Source organism: Coenobita brevimanus, chromosome 74 (genome assembly GCF_032717465.1).
Source record: "Coenobita brevimanus isolate Jiangsu-jjx chromosome 74, ASM3271746v2, whole genome shotgun sequence".
Taxonomy (NCBI): domain Eukaryota; kingdom Metazoa; phylum Arthropoda; class Malacostraca; order Decapoda; family Coenobitidae; genus Coenobita; species Coenobita brevimanus.
In genome coordinates, this window is record NC_137027.1 from 9,142,546 (window position 1) to 9,161,116 (window position 18,571).

General features: G+C 38.7%; 1 protein-coding gene across 7 annotated transcripts in view; it reads left to right on the forward strand.

Annotated features, from left to right (window-relative positions):
- lqf (epsin homolog lqf) overlaps nt 1–18,571 on the forward strand; it is a 61,166-nt gene that overhangs the window by 14,447 nt on the left and 28,148 nt on the right. For 5 of the 7 annotated variants that reach the window (XM_080278509.1, XM_080278513.1, XM_080278516.1 and 2 more), the window contains exons 4-9: nt 338–466; nt 2,244–2,333; nt 3,788–3,847; nt 7,770–7,848; nt 11,054–11,213; nt 16,682–16,802. In XM_080278509.1, the coding sequence (XP_080134635.1) occupies nt 338–466; nt 2,244–2,333; nt 3,788–3,847; nt 7,770–7,848; nt 11,054–11,213; nt 16,682–16,802 (639 nt within the window). Of the gene's footprint in view, nt 1–337; nt 467–2,243; nt 2,334–3,787; nt 3,848–6,232; nt 6,269–7,769; nt 7,849–11,053; nt 11,214–16,681; nt 16,803–18,571 lie in introns of all 7 variants that reach the window. The other 2 variants (XM_080278512.1, XM_080278515.1) reach the window with 2 other exon arrangements.

Here is an 18,571-nt window from a genome sequence, read left to right on the forward strand (position 1 = left end):
AACTTTAAAGTGTCCGAAGTTTGGCCAGTGTGTCCAGAGACAGGTGCTATTAACCATTCTCATGTTTAAGGGGCAAATACTTGGATGTCCGAAGTTTAGAAGAGCTGTCCGAAGTAAGGAAATTTGTTGCTAACCTTGGAAACTTGGAAAAAAACAAAAAAAAAAAGTGTTTAACGTGGTTATTTTTTTTTCATTATATAGATTCAGTAGATACTGTCCCTGGCTACCACATAACACCAACAGGGATAAAATTGCACCATTTTACACAGAGTTATTCATTAAAACACATAAAAAATGTCCGAAGCTAGGGTGTTTTACGGTACCTCCTTTCATACAGGTGACAGATCAATGCAAAGACCATCTGTTTGTCATAGAAACTTTGAAAGACTTCCAGTACATAGAGGAAAACAAAGATCAAGGAATGAATGTACGAGAGAAGGCCAAGGCTCTTGCTACACTTCTCAAGGTAAAGTGGCTTTCAGTGTTTGAACAGAATATGTTACTAGTGTATTATTCACTTATATTGCTGTTACATAGTTATTTTCAGGTTAATGTTTTATATTTTTAGACTCATCTTCCCTATGAATATTAACATGTAATCTCTTGTGCTTCAATAAAGTTGGAACTGAGTAGCAATACTGTACTGGAGTTGTTCTGACCATGGAAGTGTTAATGGTGGCAGAATTAATAATGAGGCTTTTATAATTCACACACAACTGGGAAAAAAACCCATCAGGTGTTAGTAGCAATAAATGCTTAGAGATGCTGTTGCCATGAAGGGCTCTAGCAGACTGAAAATACTTTGACTATATTGCATGTTAATATGGTTTTATTGATAGTTATTGAATCAACAATTTTTTCCCGTAAAGTGCAATAGTTATATCTCCAGACGGTCTTTATTTTAGACAGAATGGCTAATTGCATCTAATGCCCTTGCTTAATGTTTGAGATGTTATTGGCAGAAATGAATTATGAATTAGATAAGGTGAAAGAAACTTTTAATGTCAGGAAAAACCAGCTTCATTTTAGTGTACCTGTACTGACTGTTTTGGTGAATTTCACATCTCACCAGTGCAGATGGATTGAGAAGTGCTGTTTTTTGAAGTGAGAAGTGCTGTTTTTTGAAGTAGATTTTTTTTTTTTTTTTTTTAAATAGGCATACAGGTACTAGATTTTACATCTTTCCCATACATTTTCCATGTTTAGTAAAGTCTACATTTATTACAAAACTGTTCTGCTTGGTAACTTTTCAGCAGTCATGATCTGATAAGCTCAGGGTTAGTACTAGCTTTAAATTGCAGGTAATTTAAGGCTTTGTAGTTGTTGAACAACCCCCAGTCTGTCTGGCTGAGCAGACCTGTGAGCCACAGGCAAGCAGCTGCCCCCTGCAGATTTGTCCTATGCAGTGATGCTCCCATGAGCGTGACAGCTCCTCACCACAGCAAGGCACATGAAATAATGTGGAGGTTTGGTTCCTGAATAGATTCCCCATTGCATTTCTCCACTCAGTTAATGGGGACACCATAGCAGGCTCCACATCAGCCTGTAATTTGGTTATATGGTTACCATCCAGCATTGTAAATGGTTTCCTGGGTTACAGGAAACCTTTATACTTGTCACTCAGTGTAGAGCCATTTGAAATGGAATGAAGTGCAGCAGCACTGCATCAAATGAGTGCATAATGGTTGCCAACAGTTACCACCTATAGGCTTTGTAAACTCTAAGTTCATTATGTAAGTTTTTGAGAAGGTATTTGATGTTCAAAGTCTATACTGGTACTCTTAAGACAATGTTTTTTGAAGGAAGTATGACATTAAATCATACTTGCTATGCTTTTGAGCCATAGATGAAACCGGAAAAGAAGTTGTACGAAAGTAAGAGAAGTACAGTATTAACAGCATATATACCTGGAGAAATGGGCCAGACAATGTTTCACTTATTATTATTTAGTTAGGCTTGTTAAACTGTGCCAGGAGTCTAGAGCACTGAATGATTTTGCAGCCCATTTCACTTGTCATGCTGTTTATAGTTCTCCCTCTTTTGTACTAGCTACCGGTATATCTTTCCATGTTACTGAACTCCACCCAATCCCATCCTTAGGTAGGAAAGAGGGTTAGGATGATAATGATAACATGATGATGCCAATAATAATAATAAATTCAGTTAATTAACAGATTTATGGAAAAACTTTCAAATTTTGTACAGTAAATTGTACTAATGAAGTACCTGCCCTTAACCATTAGGATGACGAGCGGCTGAGGAATGAAAGAGTGAGGGCACTAAAGGCTAAAGAGAGGTTCGCGCAGAGTGTCTCAGGCATTGGCAGCGATAGCGTAAGTAAAAACAGACTTTACAGTGTTATGTGTATGGCTTTTTCATTGACAATTTTTCTAACGATTCACACTCATTTGTTTTTTCAATACAGTATTTTTTTTATTGGCTGTTTGTTCTGTTGTGCCATAATGGAAAGCCCATTGATCCAGTGTTATTGTATTCAGCTGGTTAACATACTGTTGCAGAAAAATTAGCTACACATATTGAAACAGCAATATGAGTGCTTGGTTTTATATGAATGTATTTTACATACAGAAGTGGTACACTTTACTGTTTATTCTAATAATATTTATATGTTTAGGTTTCACCTTGATTATTGCTTAATTGTGCTTGGCATTACTGTTCCAATAACTCACTGTTTCTTGTAACAAAATGCACATCTGTTCATGGTGGATGCTCCAAAGGATAACATGATACTTCAATCACTCTTATTTAATTTAGGAATTTGTGTGTTACAGTAAATGCAAATATTTAAGTCTGTCAAAAAATAAGAGCATTATTTGCTTTGGGAATTTAATTTAGGAATTTGTGTGTTACAGTAAATGCAAATATTTAAGTCTGTCAAAAAATAAGAGCATTATTTGCTTTGGGAATTAGTAGTGGCTTTATGGAAAGCTACTGCTTTATTATTGACTACCAGTACGGTAGATTTTTAGTACTGGTACATTGTGAGCTGCTTATGATAAGGTGTGTAAAATGTTTTCACTATTGAGTATCCAGTAGATATTGTAGGAGTTGTAGTTGATGGACTGACCATCTGGCAGTTGTATGTACAGTGTGTGTGTTAAAGAATGCAAAAAAATATGTGTAGGTGGTTAGGCCGATGAGATGGAACCAGGAATCCTGGGGGTTTTATGATGTGTGGATGATTTCCTGGCCCATTGTAATGGATATAATGTTGATAATTATCCCAGTTTTGTACTTTCTCTTTCTTTGTTTTCCAAGTCTTAACTCACTGCATCCTTTGGTGGGGGAAAGGTTGGGATGATTTTGGTGATTTGAAATTAGATGACATTCACTCTGATCTGTTGCCATAGTTTCGGCTAGAAGAAATGCATTGGCACAGTGTTTGAAGAGTGAAGGAATTATGGTTCTTTCATTTGAAATTATTATGAGTGACTGGTCACTTTAACCTTCAGTGCCTGGAATGAGTAGCCTGAATAGCTTGTCACTCGCCTTGTATGTCCAGACAGAGTTATGTAAGCCATAAGCCTCTTCACTCCTGATGGGGCAGTAAGTATGTGGATGCTTAATGATGGATGATGAATGGATAGTTTATTTTGATGTTGACTTAATTTTGAAATTGTTTACTATGAGACAATAAAGATATGGATTATTGATGATGGGTAATGGATGAATAGTTTCTGTTGATCTTAACTGTATGGTATTCTGAAACAATTCTCTACCGTCTTGTTGTTAATCATTGTGGTAATAACTTTATGTGCTTCTATAGAGGAACCCACATGACCGCCGCCATGCTGAGGAGTTGACTATCATTTGTGAGGGGGATAAGGTTGGATATGTGTCATAGTGCAGTAAAAAATTGCAAATCCATAAAAAAGTAGACACTGCTGAAGTTATAGTACACAGTAGAAATTGCTGCATTTATTGTACCAATAATGATATGAGAGAGTTTTGTTATGAGTGTGTACAGTCTGTCATAAAAATGGTAGTGAAATGCCTTAGACATGCTAAATGTTCCCTTAATATTGTAGCCTTATGTCCAGGTATTATATGTTGTTCTGGCTGGTGTTACTGATACTGTACAAGATAATTGCTCAGGAGTAGCTGTTATTGTCTTATTCCCTGTGTTATGTAAAGACAATTTGGAAACGAATTAGAATCATTCGAACAAAATTAATATTGCGCTGTTGTGAATTTGGGAGTTTTTCATTTCAGAATGATGGATTAAATTGTGTGTTCTGGTACGGTATAAACAGCATTGGTATTCCAGAATGCAACATTTCTACATGAAGCATATCTCCTTTTGGTTTGTTGCAGTTATAATAAGTAATATTGTTGATGAAGATATTATTTACTGTGTATTAATATTTTTTTTTTTTTCTTGTGGATAGCAGAGTATTACTAAAACTTTATTTATTTATTTATTTTTTTGGAAGTGTGATTGGGCTAGGAAGTCGAACAGGTGTATGAATTATATACCATATAGAAGAGTGACTTTTTTTTTTTTTTTTTTTATGGTTGATAGATGGATTCCATCTGTTAGGTGTATGTGAAGCACAGCTATTAAAAAAAAAAAGGTGCAGTACCAGGATGTGCATATGATTAGGCCTGTAAGGCGAAGTCAGGATTCCAGAGGCTTGAATTATTTATGAATGATTGTATAGCCCATTCTCACTTGGTATGCTGTTGATATTTCTGACACTTTTGTACTTTATCTCTGCTTGTTTCAGGATCCTACTTCTCCCCATCCATAGGTTCAGAAAGAAGTTAGGATGATAATGATGATGATGATGAGTTATACTAACCTGGTCTGCTGAAGAGCACACCTTCATTCATCATTGTGTGAATGATGTTTCTTCATTTATATGGTGGTTTTGACTTCCAAGGCCGATCTTAATTCTTTCATTCTTCTTTTCGTACTTCTCACTCCTGCTTTCCTGGCGCACCACCTGCAACTTCCTTTGGTGTACTTCAGTTAAGGCCATTGCCTCCAGTCTGTACTTACATGCTGGTGCGACACTTCTCCATGACAATGGCATTCAGTCTCTTGACAGTTTCCTTGTTGGTTATCACACCTACTTTTTTCCAGGCTTCCACTCTTACTTGTAGCTTCCTCCTTCCACATTTGCTTTTCCATCTGTTGGGCAGTTACAGCTCCTCCCAAGTTCACAAAATAGTCTGCCAGCCTCAGCATTCTTAATATTTCAATCATTAGGTCTCCCTCCAAAAGTGTTCTTCAGCAGCAGTATTCTACTTCATCTGCAAATTCCAGCTTCAAGTTGGAGGAGAGATTGAGAACAAGGTTCTCTTATCTCTTGTGAGTCATGAATTAGGAAAGCTCCCAGAGAATTTTGAAACTTGAATGATAAATGAAAGAATTTGTTGCCTATTGTGTTGTAAACTCTATGCATCTTGTGTATTAGTGGGAATTCGGGATAGGATGATGATGATGACGATCAAATTAAAATGTTAGTACAGGAATATGTAACAATTGCAGCTGGTAAATTTGCTTTACTTCTGTTCATCTCAACTGCTGTATCATATTTGATAGTTGGGATCACAACAGCCCTCTGATCATCTTTTTACTTGATAGCCAACAAGTCTTTTTTCTTTTAAATGCTGTTAATTCGTTTTTAGTTCCTCCTTATTTACATCATTTCATAATATTTTTTTCTCATTTGTATAGTATAGCTGCAAGATGTTTACAAATCTTGACATATTTTGGTTATATTTTGGTACATTCTTCCCTCCTTAATACAAAATACAATACAGTATCTCTCTCCATAAAGACTCATATTATCATATTCTTTCTGTTGATCACTTTTCATCCAGTAGTCATTTTCTTTTCATTATACACAGTAGATACTAGTATTTTTAAGATTCAGATCAATTTGGGGCCAAAGATATTGCAGTACACAGTATTATCAGCATCAGAACATTCCCACCCTTGAGAGGAGAGATGTGAAACGAAAAAATTAGGTTCTTTGTAAATTATGGTGTGTTTGAGAACTATGTCTGTTGTATTGTATTATTGACAGTACTGGCACCTGTACTGCAGTTTGATGCTTGCTTGTGCAGTACGTTTTATTCTCTCAACCACGAAAGATTTTTGCTTGACTTTAGAAATGGCAGTTGTTGATTGACGTAATGTATTATCGAAGGTAACTGCTGATGTAATATTTGTGTTGAAGACCTTTCCCACTTCCCTTCACAGGATATAAGCTCTCCCACTAGTCCCTCTTATCATGACGTAAGTATTTGCCTGGTTCACTTCTTAGTACTGGCTTTGGATCACTTGCTTTCTGCCTGTCTTAACCTTTTGCCAACTTCTTAGTATTGTTCAAGTCGTTCATCTCATTGAAAGCACTGATTTTGCACAGGTTCCCCAGTAAGTTCATAAGCTCTCCTAATAATCTCTTGTGCCTGTTTCGCACTTGGTACTTGGGGCTTTTTTCTTACATTTCTCCTTGATGCATCGCATCAAAGAGAATCATAAACCAGTATGGGCAGAGAAATGTACCAAGCGCCTCGTAACTTAGAAATTTTAGCCAGCAGAGGGAAGTGAGAAGTAGAAGTGGAGTATTTGTTGAACTTATGTTCCTGAGTGTATATGTTTATGACAACAGTAATTACCTTGTATTTTGAAAAGTAATTATATATAGTGCTTGAGCTCAACATGAAATTTATCAAAGCTTGATGCAATACGTAGAAGTTGGCAGGTTGCTTATAAACTTAATCCTTTATTATGAAAGTAGATATCGTATGACATATTGTTTATTTGTTTATTTGATACGTTGCTATGATAATGGAGATAGATTTGTTATTGAAATAATGAAATGATGCATAGCACTGTTTTTAAGTGGAATAAGATGTTCTGTAATGAGTTTTCTAAATATCTTCTATATTTAGTCACCAGTTTCCATAGTAAAGCATGATGAGATGAATTCCAGAGAACATTAGTAAACTGGAATGTATGAAATACTGCATAGGGCTGTCATATACTTCAGCTCGTTATTACTTCCTCTATCACTGCTCATTATTTACAGTGTATATTGTTTGACATTTCATAATCCTGGGTTTGATATAAGAATGAGAATTACAACAGTATCAGTGTTGGTTTCAAGTAAGGGGTATTGTAAAAATTTGTACTTACCATTTATTTTGGGGATCGTACCATACCGGTATTTCTCACAAGACAGTTTGGCTAAATAGTTGTCCAACAAATATCAGGACTCAGAGAGTCAGTGAGCTTGGTTCTCAGAGATTAATTTAAATACCGTTGTAATAAGTAACAGGGGTTAGAACTAAATATCAGCGAGTATGGTACTCAGGAAGTCATTTTAATTCCTGGTGTGATGAGTCACAGGAATCCAAGACAGTTCTTGTTGAAAACCAGCCAGGTTTTAGATAACTGGAAATTTTAGACTTTTCAAAGTACAGTACTAGTTTGCGAAAATGTTGGGCCTTCACGAATGGCACTGCTTTACAAATTGTATATTTGTATATAATTGTTTAGTTTGTGCTTTTTTAAATACATAGGTACTGTAGATAATTATGTGAATGTTAGAAAATATTTCTTTGTCATGACTGTTGCCTCATTTGACTGCCACATAATGTAAAATTACATGATTTTATGGAAAGCCCAACCACATAATATTTTTGTGTTCCTATCAGGTATAAAGTTATAGCAATGAAGTGTATGATTTACGAGTCATCAGCACATTGATGTGGAAATGTGTTTCTCCTGACAGACATACGTAACCAGTTCTTCCCGGCCGAATGAAAGAAATGCGTATGGAGTAAAGGAAGGACCCTCGGGCTTAGAACCTCGTAAGTACTCATCTGAAACCAGGCCATCGTTCAGTTGAAAAAAAAATGATAGCATTTGCCTCAAAGGTGTGAAAAGTAATACCATCTTGTGCAGTGTGTGTGAAAAGTGGGTGCATTAGAGATGTTGTGGTGTTAGAGGTAGGCTTTTAAATAATGTTGATTTCATGTAGAGATTGACAGGCATGAAAGCACTGATCTTGTTACAGAGTCTCTTGAGTATGTGGTGTTTTGTTATTTGGGGAACATGGTATGTGCTTGAGGTGGGGCTGATGCTGGCTCTGTGGCTAGGGTAAGGAGTGGCTGGAAGGAGTTCAGGGAGCTGTTGCTTTCCTAACATTGAGAGGGCTCTCCCTGTGTGCTAAGGGATCCTTGTATGTGGCCTATGTTAGGAGTGCAATGCTGTGTGGTAGTGACACCTGGGTAGTAAATGAAAAGAATATTCATAGGCCCAAACATACAAAAATTATGATGGATGTGTAGTGCATCCAGGAATGTGAGTCCTTGGGGGCTAGGATTGTGATTGAAGAATTGAGAGGAAGGATGGGACTTGGTTGTGTTGGTGTTGTGATGAGAAGGGGTAGGTTGAGATGGCTGGGGCTTGCTTTGAGGATGGAGGGTTACAGTTGGGTGTGGGAGATGCGAGGTGTGAATGTTGAGGGTAGAGTTACGAGTGGCAGACCAAAAAAGACCTGGGACAGGGTCATAGAGTGTGACCTCAGGGATAAGGAACTGAATAGGGATGCTGCCAGAAATTGAGCTGCGTGGTGAGCCATCAGTAGGTGATCAAGGCTGACGCATGCAAGCCTGTTGGAGCCTTTATAAATGAGATGAGCTAGTAAACTTATAGGTACGTGGTACCTGTACATTGTCTGTTCATCATAGTGACAAAATAATAAAGATCTAGGAAGAACCTGGATGGTCTTTGTGCATGAATAATAAGTGATTTTGCAAAAGTGCCTGTATTACAAGGAAGGAAAGAAAAAGGGAGGTGGGGAAGCAGGAAGGTATCTGTAAGAAAAAAAGGGGGGGGGGAAGTGGGAAGGTATCTGTAAGAAAAAGGGGGGGGGGTGAAGTGGGAAGGTATCTGTAGGAGGCTCCCTTAAGAGAATATTGCAAATGGATGAAGGTGATGTGGCTGAGATGGGTAATATGACTGAAAAAAAGATAGTTGCTGTAATTATATGCTTCAGGGTTGAAAAGGATTTTAATAATACTGTATGTAGTGTGGGACCTAAGATTGTTATTTATCAGCCTCAGTGTCTGGCTGGGTACATCCATCAACCATTGGCAAGCAGCTGGCCCTGGAGGACCATCCTGTGCAGTGAACTGATGTTCCATTGCTTTTGGCAGTGCCTTGCTTTAACAAGGCATGGGGAAAAGTGTGGAGATTTGGTTCCTGGGTGGATGCTGCAGTTGCATTTCTCCACCCAGTTAATAGGGGTACCATAGGAGGCTCCACTTTACCCCCGTGATCTGGTTATTGTAAATCGGGTGGGGAACATCGTCTCCTGGCCATATAAGGCCTGTAAGACCATTTGATCAGGCCCGCAAGGCAGTTCATAAATGCAGTTTTATAAACTCATGAACAAATATGTATATAAACTCAAACCTCGATTTAAGGGACCTCCATTTAAGGGATTTCGGATTTAAAGGACTCCATATTCCACCTGACAAATGGACAGGGCCATTCAAAAAGCTCACTGCTTGAAACATTAATATGTTTCTTTATACAGTACTTGTAAAGTAATATTCATAATCATATAAATAAGTAAGATAAGTGAAACAGTCCTTGCATTTCATAATAAAATTGTCTTTATATGTGGTAAAACAATGGACATTTTCAAGTAAGGGACATTCTCAAGCCAGGAACAAGTTGATTCCCCATTTAGTCCCTTAAATCGAGGTTTGAGTGTGTATATATATATATATATATATATATATATATATATATATATATATAGGCCAGTTATGTATTGGGTGGGCTACTGTTGATTTTAAGTTGATAATATTGTATGGTCCACGAATGATGTTAAAAATATCCTAATGGCCCTTAATAGGAGAAAGGTTTCCTACCCCTGTTGTAAACGGTTTCCTGGCTTGCAGGAAACCAATAGACTTGGCACTTAGTGTAGAGCCACCTGAAGTTGAAAATGGAGCAATAGAGAGTGACAGGGAAGAAAGGAAGAAGTAGGAAGAAGGGAGAGCAGACACAGAAATAAAATAATAAAGGTGAACAAATAAACAGGCAGTACTACATCAAGTGAGTGGATGATGGTTGCCAGCACCTACCACTGTGGAACCTAAGCACTGAGAGGATGTAAGAGTGGTTGTTAGCTCTTTCTGTAGTTGAGGAACACAAAGGAATGATATTCTGGGAGGTGCCATATGGTGCTCTTTATTTAATGGAAACCACTTGTGAAATGATTAACAAGATGAATGAATAACTAGAACTGAGTAATAGAGGGATGGTGGTTAGAAAGCAGTTACTTTAATAAAGAATACTAATTGGCATGGGATGTGATTGGCACCTCGCTGTCATAGTGTTAGAGGTCTTAAGGTTGGAGTTGTTGTAGCTGAACCCCGTTCCGTCAGCTCAAGCAGACCTGTCGACGACAGGTAAGTGACCATTCCTGTGGGGTTGTCCCATAGTTTCCGTGCACTGTTGATGTTGTGTCTATGTCCTGGTGTGGCATATGCCCTGCAGTGCTCCTTTATGTGTGTTATGTTGTGTGGCCTGTTTTACAAGCTGGACACACGTCATCTGTGATTTCACCCAACCCCAGTTGAAGATGGTAACTGCGGAGGACTGGGGGACGTCCTGTGGTGCCATTTGTTTCCGTGGGTGAAGAGAAGCAGATGTGACTCCTGCCTGGGAACAGAACCTCCTCATACTGCCCTGTATCCTGCACATAGGACCCTGGTCCAACCTGGCAGGGTGCAGTCTCCCATGTGGGAACTGCTGCTCCCTACTTTTTTTAGTTGGGTTGACTATGTTAACACCACAGTTCAGTTCCAGGTAGTGGTTGGTGTGTAACTACCATGCAAATATTACCAGAGATGTAGGGTGGTGTCCTGTAGCCTAAAATGGTACCGACTATGATTGGCTAGCCTTGTGCTCTTTTATGCCTCCAAAGGGGTAATGATGATTGGCTGTTACATTTTTCTGTACAGTATTATTTATATATTTATCTTTACTAATTGACAGAGCTGGAAGCAGCACGCCCCCAGACTGTAGGTGAGGAGGAATTACAACTGCAGCTTGCTCTGGCCATGAGCAAAGAGGAGGCTGAGCAGGAAGAACAAAAAAAGCGCTCTGATGATGTCCGACTGCAGATGGCCATCACCCAGAGTGAAGAAGATTTCAAGTACGTTTTACACATTGCATTGAAACACTACTCATCATATCATATATGCTGATCCCTTGGTTATTGCTCATAATTGGTACCTAACATGGCATGTGTAATAGAATTGCATGACAATGAACACACAGAATCAATGGGAATTATCTTATTGGTACCAGACACCCCAAGTGTAAGCCCAAATTTTCCCCCCAGTTTTCCCATCTATGACAGTTTAGACCTACTAAATGCACACATAATGTTATGGTCAGTACCAGAAACACACACAGTTAAGTAATTAGAAAATGATGAAATGGATACAGAGGGCACAGTAAAGAAGAAGTACATACCACAGAGAGACATGGAGATAGACTTGAGGTAAGGAATTCCAAGGCTAGAGGGTAGAGAGTTAGTGGTCTCCACCACCTGGGATTAACGCCTTGAGTTGGGTCTCATCTTTGAGTCCCTCAGAGCTGTCAGAAACCACAGACACTGCATAATCATTGCCAACAGAAAGTAGCTCAAACATGTGATAATGATGTTTTCAAGCCGAAAGATGCACTACGACATCAGGAGGACAGATTTTCATCCTGCAGTGGTAATGAAAATTGCAGTAACCAAGGGATCACTGTAATTATCTCCCAGGAACAGAATGCTTGTACTGGCATAATTAACCCATGGAGCCCAGGAATATCTTTTATTCTTGCCATCTCTTGACAATTTCATTTGGCTTGGGATTAACTCATCAGACTGGGTGGTCACAGGAAACCCCCTTCAGGTAGAAAATCATCATCATCATCCGGACCTCGTTTCCAACGTCGGGGCGTGGTGAGGAGTAACAACGTCTAGAAAGGCCAAGTTTGCCCAATCCAATGGGCCACGCTTCCATTCACTCATCATTCAAGCCCCCGGAGTCCTGGCTCAGTCTGATATGCCAAATACTTTCATCAGATTCTGTAGCTTCACATAAACATTTTCGATAGAGTCAGTCCAAACGCCGTCACGTTAAAAAGGGGTGCCAAATCCCTGGTCATGCGCTTCTCCCAACGTTCATCCAGCCAGGTCGATCACTTGTCAGTCTCCTAGTCTCATCGACTTCCATATCTCTCTCCCTCACACACTTATCCACCATATCCCTCCACCTTCTCCTTGGCCTACCTTGTCTCCTCCCTCCTTCAGAATCGCTCAGATATACCTTTTTCACCACTTCATTGTTATCCATTCTCTCCACATGACCATACCATCCCAGTACACTCTCTTCAATTCTGGTGTCCATGGACTTCCTCTCTCTGCATCTTTCACAAATCACATTATTTTGTATCCTATCCACTCTCTGAACTCCACATACATTCGTCAGCAGTCTCATCTCCACTGCTGTCACTCATGACTTTTCATTTTCATGCCACATCTTAGTCTCACATCCATATGTTAAAGTTAGCACTAACACTCCTTTGTGTAAGCCTCGTGCAGCTGCAACGCTCAAGCCTGTGTTTCTTATCAAGGCCTTCATAACACCAGCTGCTTTCCTTCCTTGTGTTACTCTACTTTCCACTTAATTTGCACATTTTCCTCTCTGTTTTAACACTGTACCCCTGTATTTGAACTCTCTTACCAATTCCAGTCTCACTCCATTCATTGTAACTTCACACTGGGAGTCACTTTCTCTCTCTCAGTTTCCATCACTTTGCTCTTTTCTACATTTACTTTCAAGGCACGGTGCTCACAGACATCAGCAAAACTCTGCACTAGTCTACCAAGTTCTTGTCTGATATGTGCATCATCAGCATACGACAAATTTGAGATATTCTATCCATCACCATTCATTACCAATGCCATCCCTCTCTCCTTTACTCGTGTTTCTACTTCCGTCATCACCAGATCCATTCATATATATATATATATATATATATACAGGTAACTCGCACGAAACACGATCTCATGGAACGCGCTCGCAATTATACACGGTTAGGGCTGGGATACATATAAGACAACGTAAGATTAAAAAACCATTATGAAAACTACAAAATAACGCAGGATAGGCCTTTGAAAGATCAAATCCTCGAACGTCACCGCAGCGCGCGGTTTGTTTTGATTACGTGACGATCTAGGCGAGAAATTATTCAGTGAGTGAGACATTCCCGAGTACAGTAGCACAGTATTTGTAAGTTAAATATTTATAGTACTGTACTGTTCTGGTTTATGTGCAACTTAAAGTACTATTAAATAACTTTAAAGCAAGAAATAAAGTCTTATAACCAGTTTACCTGATAGGCGTCAGAATATTGCCTTTTTTATTTGTTCGTTTTTTCCACAGTACTGTACAGTATTTGTAAGTTAAATATTTACTGTTCTCGTATGTACTGTACTTGTAAGCACTTAAATAAAGTTAAATAATTAAATAAAGCCTTGTAACCAGTTAACCCGAATTATATGATTACCCATGATCGGCGTCGGAATGTTGCCTTTTTTGTTTGTTCGTTAAACTCTTACTGTACTGCTTTTCTACAGTACTGTATTTGTAAGTTAAATATTTACTGTTCTGGTATGTACTAGTAAGCAATTAAAGCATTAAATAAAGCCTTGTAACCAGTTAACCTGATTTATATGATTACCCATGATTGGCATCGGAATATTGCCATTTTTGTTTGTTCGTTAAAGACTTATAATAAGAGAAAAATACATTTTTGTCTTGGTATCTTTACCTATTTGCTCAGGTTTGCTGCAATGGTTTGGATCATTTGATGCAATGCAACTTGTAGAAAACTGTGAAAACTTTCGGGCAGTGAACGAAAATCTGGGACATGAGACTGACCTTGACTTCACCCTCTAATGTATCATCTGTCAGTTCACCACCTGCTATCGTGAGGAGTGGATGTACGATTTTTTTCGCTTGTGGCCATGCCTAACCACTCATAGTTACACCCATTATCTCGACCCAGACAGAAAATACAACCTTTTTCCTCCCTTGCAAAACACACTCAACCACCCTGTTTACGAGACAGCAATATATATTGCGAAAATAACAAGGTAAAATGATAAAGATGAACGTAAAATGATAGAGAAAGATGAACATGTTATGACGGAAGAAGTACGTTTTCCCTGTCTGTAAACGTATTTATTTCTGCTTTGTATCTGTATTCGTAATAATTAGACTTATTGTTAGTTCTGAAACTGCATTACGATTCTATTTTTAGCCATTCTCGTGGTGTGGGAGCTGGAAGTTGTGACACAACTTCCTTATTGCTAATTGGACTGACCCTTCACTTTATTCTCCCGTGGCAGAGTCTAGCCTTGGAGGACGTGCAGTTTTCTCATTTAGGTCTGAAAATTCAACTCTTTCGCTCCCTTTTCCAAGCATGGGCACAACGATAACGTAAAAAATAACTCGAAACTACCATAAACATATAAAGGTGAAAATGTATTCATAACATTTTTTTTTTTTTCCAGCCATTCCTAACAGATTATGTACTGAAATCATTCGATATCACAGTACTGCATTTCTAAGTTAAATATGTACTGTTCTGGTATGTACTTGTAAGTTAAAGCACTGGTACCAGTTAACCTGATTTATATGATTACCTATGATCGGCGTCGGAATGTTTCCTTGTGTTTACGTACAGTATTTGTGTGTTGAAGTTTTGCTCTGGAGTACTGTATTTGTGAGTTATAACATTAAATAAACCTTCTAACCACTTAAAGTGCTTTCTAGTGATTACCAGTGACAGATAACAGCAAAACAACACATTTGGGGGATCTAGGGAGCAAAATACGGAGTAGTTTAAATATACGCGATTTCGCACCTAACACGGCACGGTAGGAACGAAACCCACGTGTTCCGTGCGAGTTACCTGTATATATATATATATATACAGTATATACAATGCTGGGTGGTAACCATATAACCAAACCATACGTGCTCCCTATGTGTCAACAAGTGGGTTGGTGGAGGGTTAGAACCCCTCCCGGTAAAACATATAACTCAAAGTTAAATGGCCACCCCTTACAGGATTAGGACGTCTGGCAATAGATATATATATATATATATTGAACAACCATTGGGATATCACGCAACCTTGTCGTACGCCCAATTGATTGTGAACCATTTACTTAGATGCCCATTTACCCTTACACATGCCTCACCACTTTCATAAAAACTTGACAGCACCTGGCAACTTACCATCTTCACCTTTAATGTGCAAAGCCTTCCACAATCCTTCTCACACTGCTTAGTTGTATGCTTTCTCCAGATCCATAAATGCCATAAACACCTTATAGTCCTTCTCACAAAATCTTCTCCACTATCTGTTTTACTGCAAATATTTGATCAACACATCCTTTGCCACTCCTAAAGCCATCCTGTTCATCACTCACTAGGACCGCTGATCTCTCTCTTATTTTACTTGTAATAATTCTCCCATATACCTTCCCTACAACACTCAATAAACTTGTGCCACAATAATTCTTGCACTCACCTCACTCACCTTTATTTTTGTACAGTATGAAACTCTTACGACGACGTAGTGTAAAGTCACTGCCTACGGGTGACTTTACACTCCCTCTTCTTTCTTTCCTTCATTCTTTCCCCTTCCTTCTGCCTATGGGTGATTCTACACTAAGTGACAAGCCAGATGATGTCCTGTACACCAGGAAACCATATATTACGCTGGGTGGTAACCATGTAACCAAATTATTTTGTGTGGTGGTTTAGTGGGTAATTAAGGTGCTCCAATCGGATTGAGCCTGTGTAGGTTTATATCCAAGGGGTGGTTGGAGTTTATTGCTCATGTAATACCACCCAGGGATAAGTGAGGCTGATCACTCTCATCTTAAATGTCAAGACCAACTTGCCTAACTCCAGGCTTCTCCGCTTCTCATGGGGCAACATAGGATTGGATGATGGATGGATGGATGGATAAAAAACTTTTTTAAAAAGTTGAATAAAATTATCTGGTTGTAGCAATAATAAGTTGGAAAGGATGTCACCTGGATTCAGAGGGTTAAGCATAAAGTTTATGATATGCAGTCTTACTAAGTATAGGATAGAGCTTGTATCATTCATTATATTTAGTTGATGAGATAGCTTGCTGCAGCAGTCAGTTAATTCAATCCAGTAGCTGAAATGATACCATGCTTCCTTTCAAGAAATCCATATAATGAGGTTGGCTGTGGTACAGCTGAGTTTTCTATGGACCGGAAACTAAACTAAGTGCCAAAACCAGCTAATTCCCGAGCAGTGGGTGGAAGTGTGGAATAAAGGAAATACAGATAAATGATAAGACTTGGAACAGTGTGAACGGTTTGGCTTAGACATTGGCTGTGTTTACTTGTGACTGAGTTTCCTGCCAAAAAGTGATGCTGCTGCATTCTTGTAAATATATAATTGAAGTGATAAGAGTTGAGCTTTGATCTCTTCACTGCAGGGAGCAGAAGAGGCACCAGGAGGAAGACTTGTCGGCCATGAATGATCTTCTAGATATAAATTTTAATCCCCATAGTGGCGCTAATGGCGGAGGTGTTCGGTCTGCTTCCACTCCTCCTACTTCCACTGGTCTTGACCCATGGGGCATGCCGGCCCCACCCAGCAACACGTCTCCACTCCACCACAGCCAGCCTAAGGTGAGCACACACCAACATGTGGGTATACATTAATAGCACATTGACATGCGAGTCCAATGATGTATTTTTAATTTTAATCCGGTGATAACCAGACAATTTTATTCAACTTGGAAAGGATCTCTGGTACTGATGGGATTAGTGAGTGCAGTATTCTAATCCCTCTGGCAAGAAACATATCATTTGAGCTGAATAAAATTGTCTAGTAGTAGCAAGAGTTGATTGAAAAGCACATCAGTGGATTCAAGGGACTCGTCATCATTAGTAGAAGTCCACCCAAATAAAGAAATGTTTATTAGGAAGGTTGTTACCAATATATCATCCTAATAAACAAGATTTCTTCTATTTGAAAAATTTATAGCATTGTGATATCAAAACATACTCATCAACTTTCTTGCCTCTTCTACTGTATATTATGATAATTATTCTTTTTTTGATGCATTATACATAGTTCAGTTTTGCATCTCAGTCATAGAGTGTATAACCATATGTATTTCAAGGTTTAGTTGCTGGTTTTGCTATGACATATCTATTTCCTTTAAGTTAATTAAATACAGCGTCTGTCATCAAATGTATCAGTGCAGAATAGAATAACCTTTAAATTAACCCCTTCAGTTTGATAAATAGTATTGTAAAAATTTTATTCATGCTCTCTCCAGATGATTTTATTCACTTTAGGACTGACTTTGTATCTGGGAGTGAGGTAAAACCATCATAATCCCCTTCGCAACAAAGGGCCTTCCTAACGTACATGAAATTGTTTGATGGTAGCCTGATTAATATAAAAAAAATGTCATAAAGGAGGGGTTAAAATTGTATTAAAATCTGAGCATGTAGTAGTTCTGAAAATGAATGTGGTTCCTTCCTCCAGAGCTTGCCTGTTGCTGACTTTCCACCACCCCCTGTCCCTCCTTTCCCATCCCACTGTTCTTCCTTCAACACATCAAGCTTTACTGGTAGAAACAGGGAGTTTAGTCACACAAATCCTACATCTGTAAGCTTAGCAACATTGGCATACCCTGACACAGGTTATGGTTCATTCACTGCTTCCAATCCTTTCAGGGATGACATGAATACACAGTCGGTCACATCTCAGGCAGCCTCCTTTTGTAATCCAGTCACCAGTAATTCTATCATTTCTCCTCTGCCACGTCCAGTTTCTCTTTTTGTGAGTTCCACATCAGAAGGAAATAAAGACAAAACCTTGTCTCGTTATTCTCTGTTTCCCCCTTCCACTTTGTCTTCCATGAATCCACCAGTCTTGCATTCATCTGCTTCAACTACCCCAACCAGTGTTTTCCCTCCTGTAAATTCTCGACACTCTTGCCCAGTTCCTTCCTCCTTCAATCCTTGGCTCTCTCCTCAAGACACTACTTCTAGTCCAATGCCTTCCTCGGTTAAGGTAAAATGTGGCTGCAGTTCTGTGTGCCTGCCTTCAAACATTTATCACTAACATGGCATTGTAACATCATTAGAAGCTGACCTGAATTTTGTGCTGGTTTCTTGTAGCTGCAGTCAACAGCAAATTCTATGGTAACTTTATCACTGAATCTGGTGACTTACTTTTCATTTTATTATTTCCATATCCAGATGATTTTATTCAGCTAGGGAAGACATGTTTGTAAAGGGGTTAATAGAGACTTCATAACCCTATCATATAGTAATTATCCCTTCCGTAGGGGTTAATAGACTTCATGACTCTGTCATATTGTATCTCTTCCTTATGATTAATATTATTGTCGTGAGGTGACTGTGAATAAAATACAGTAACT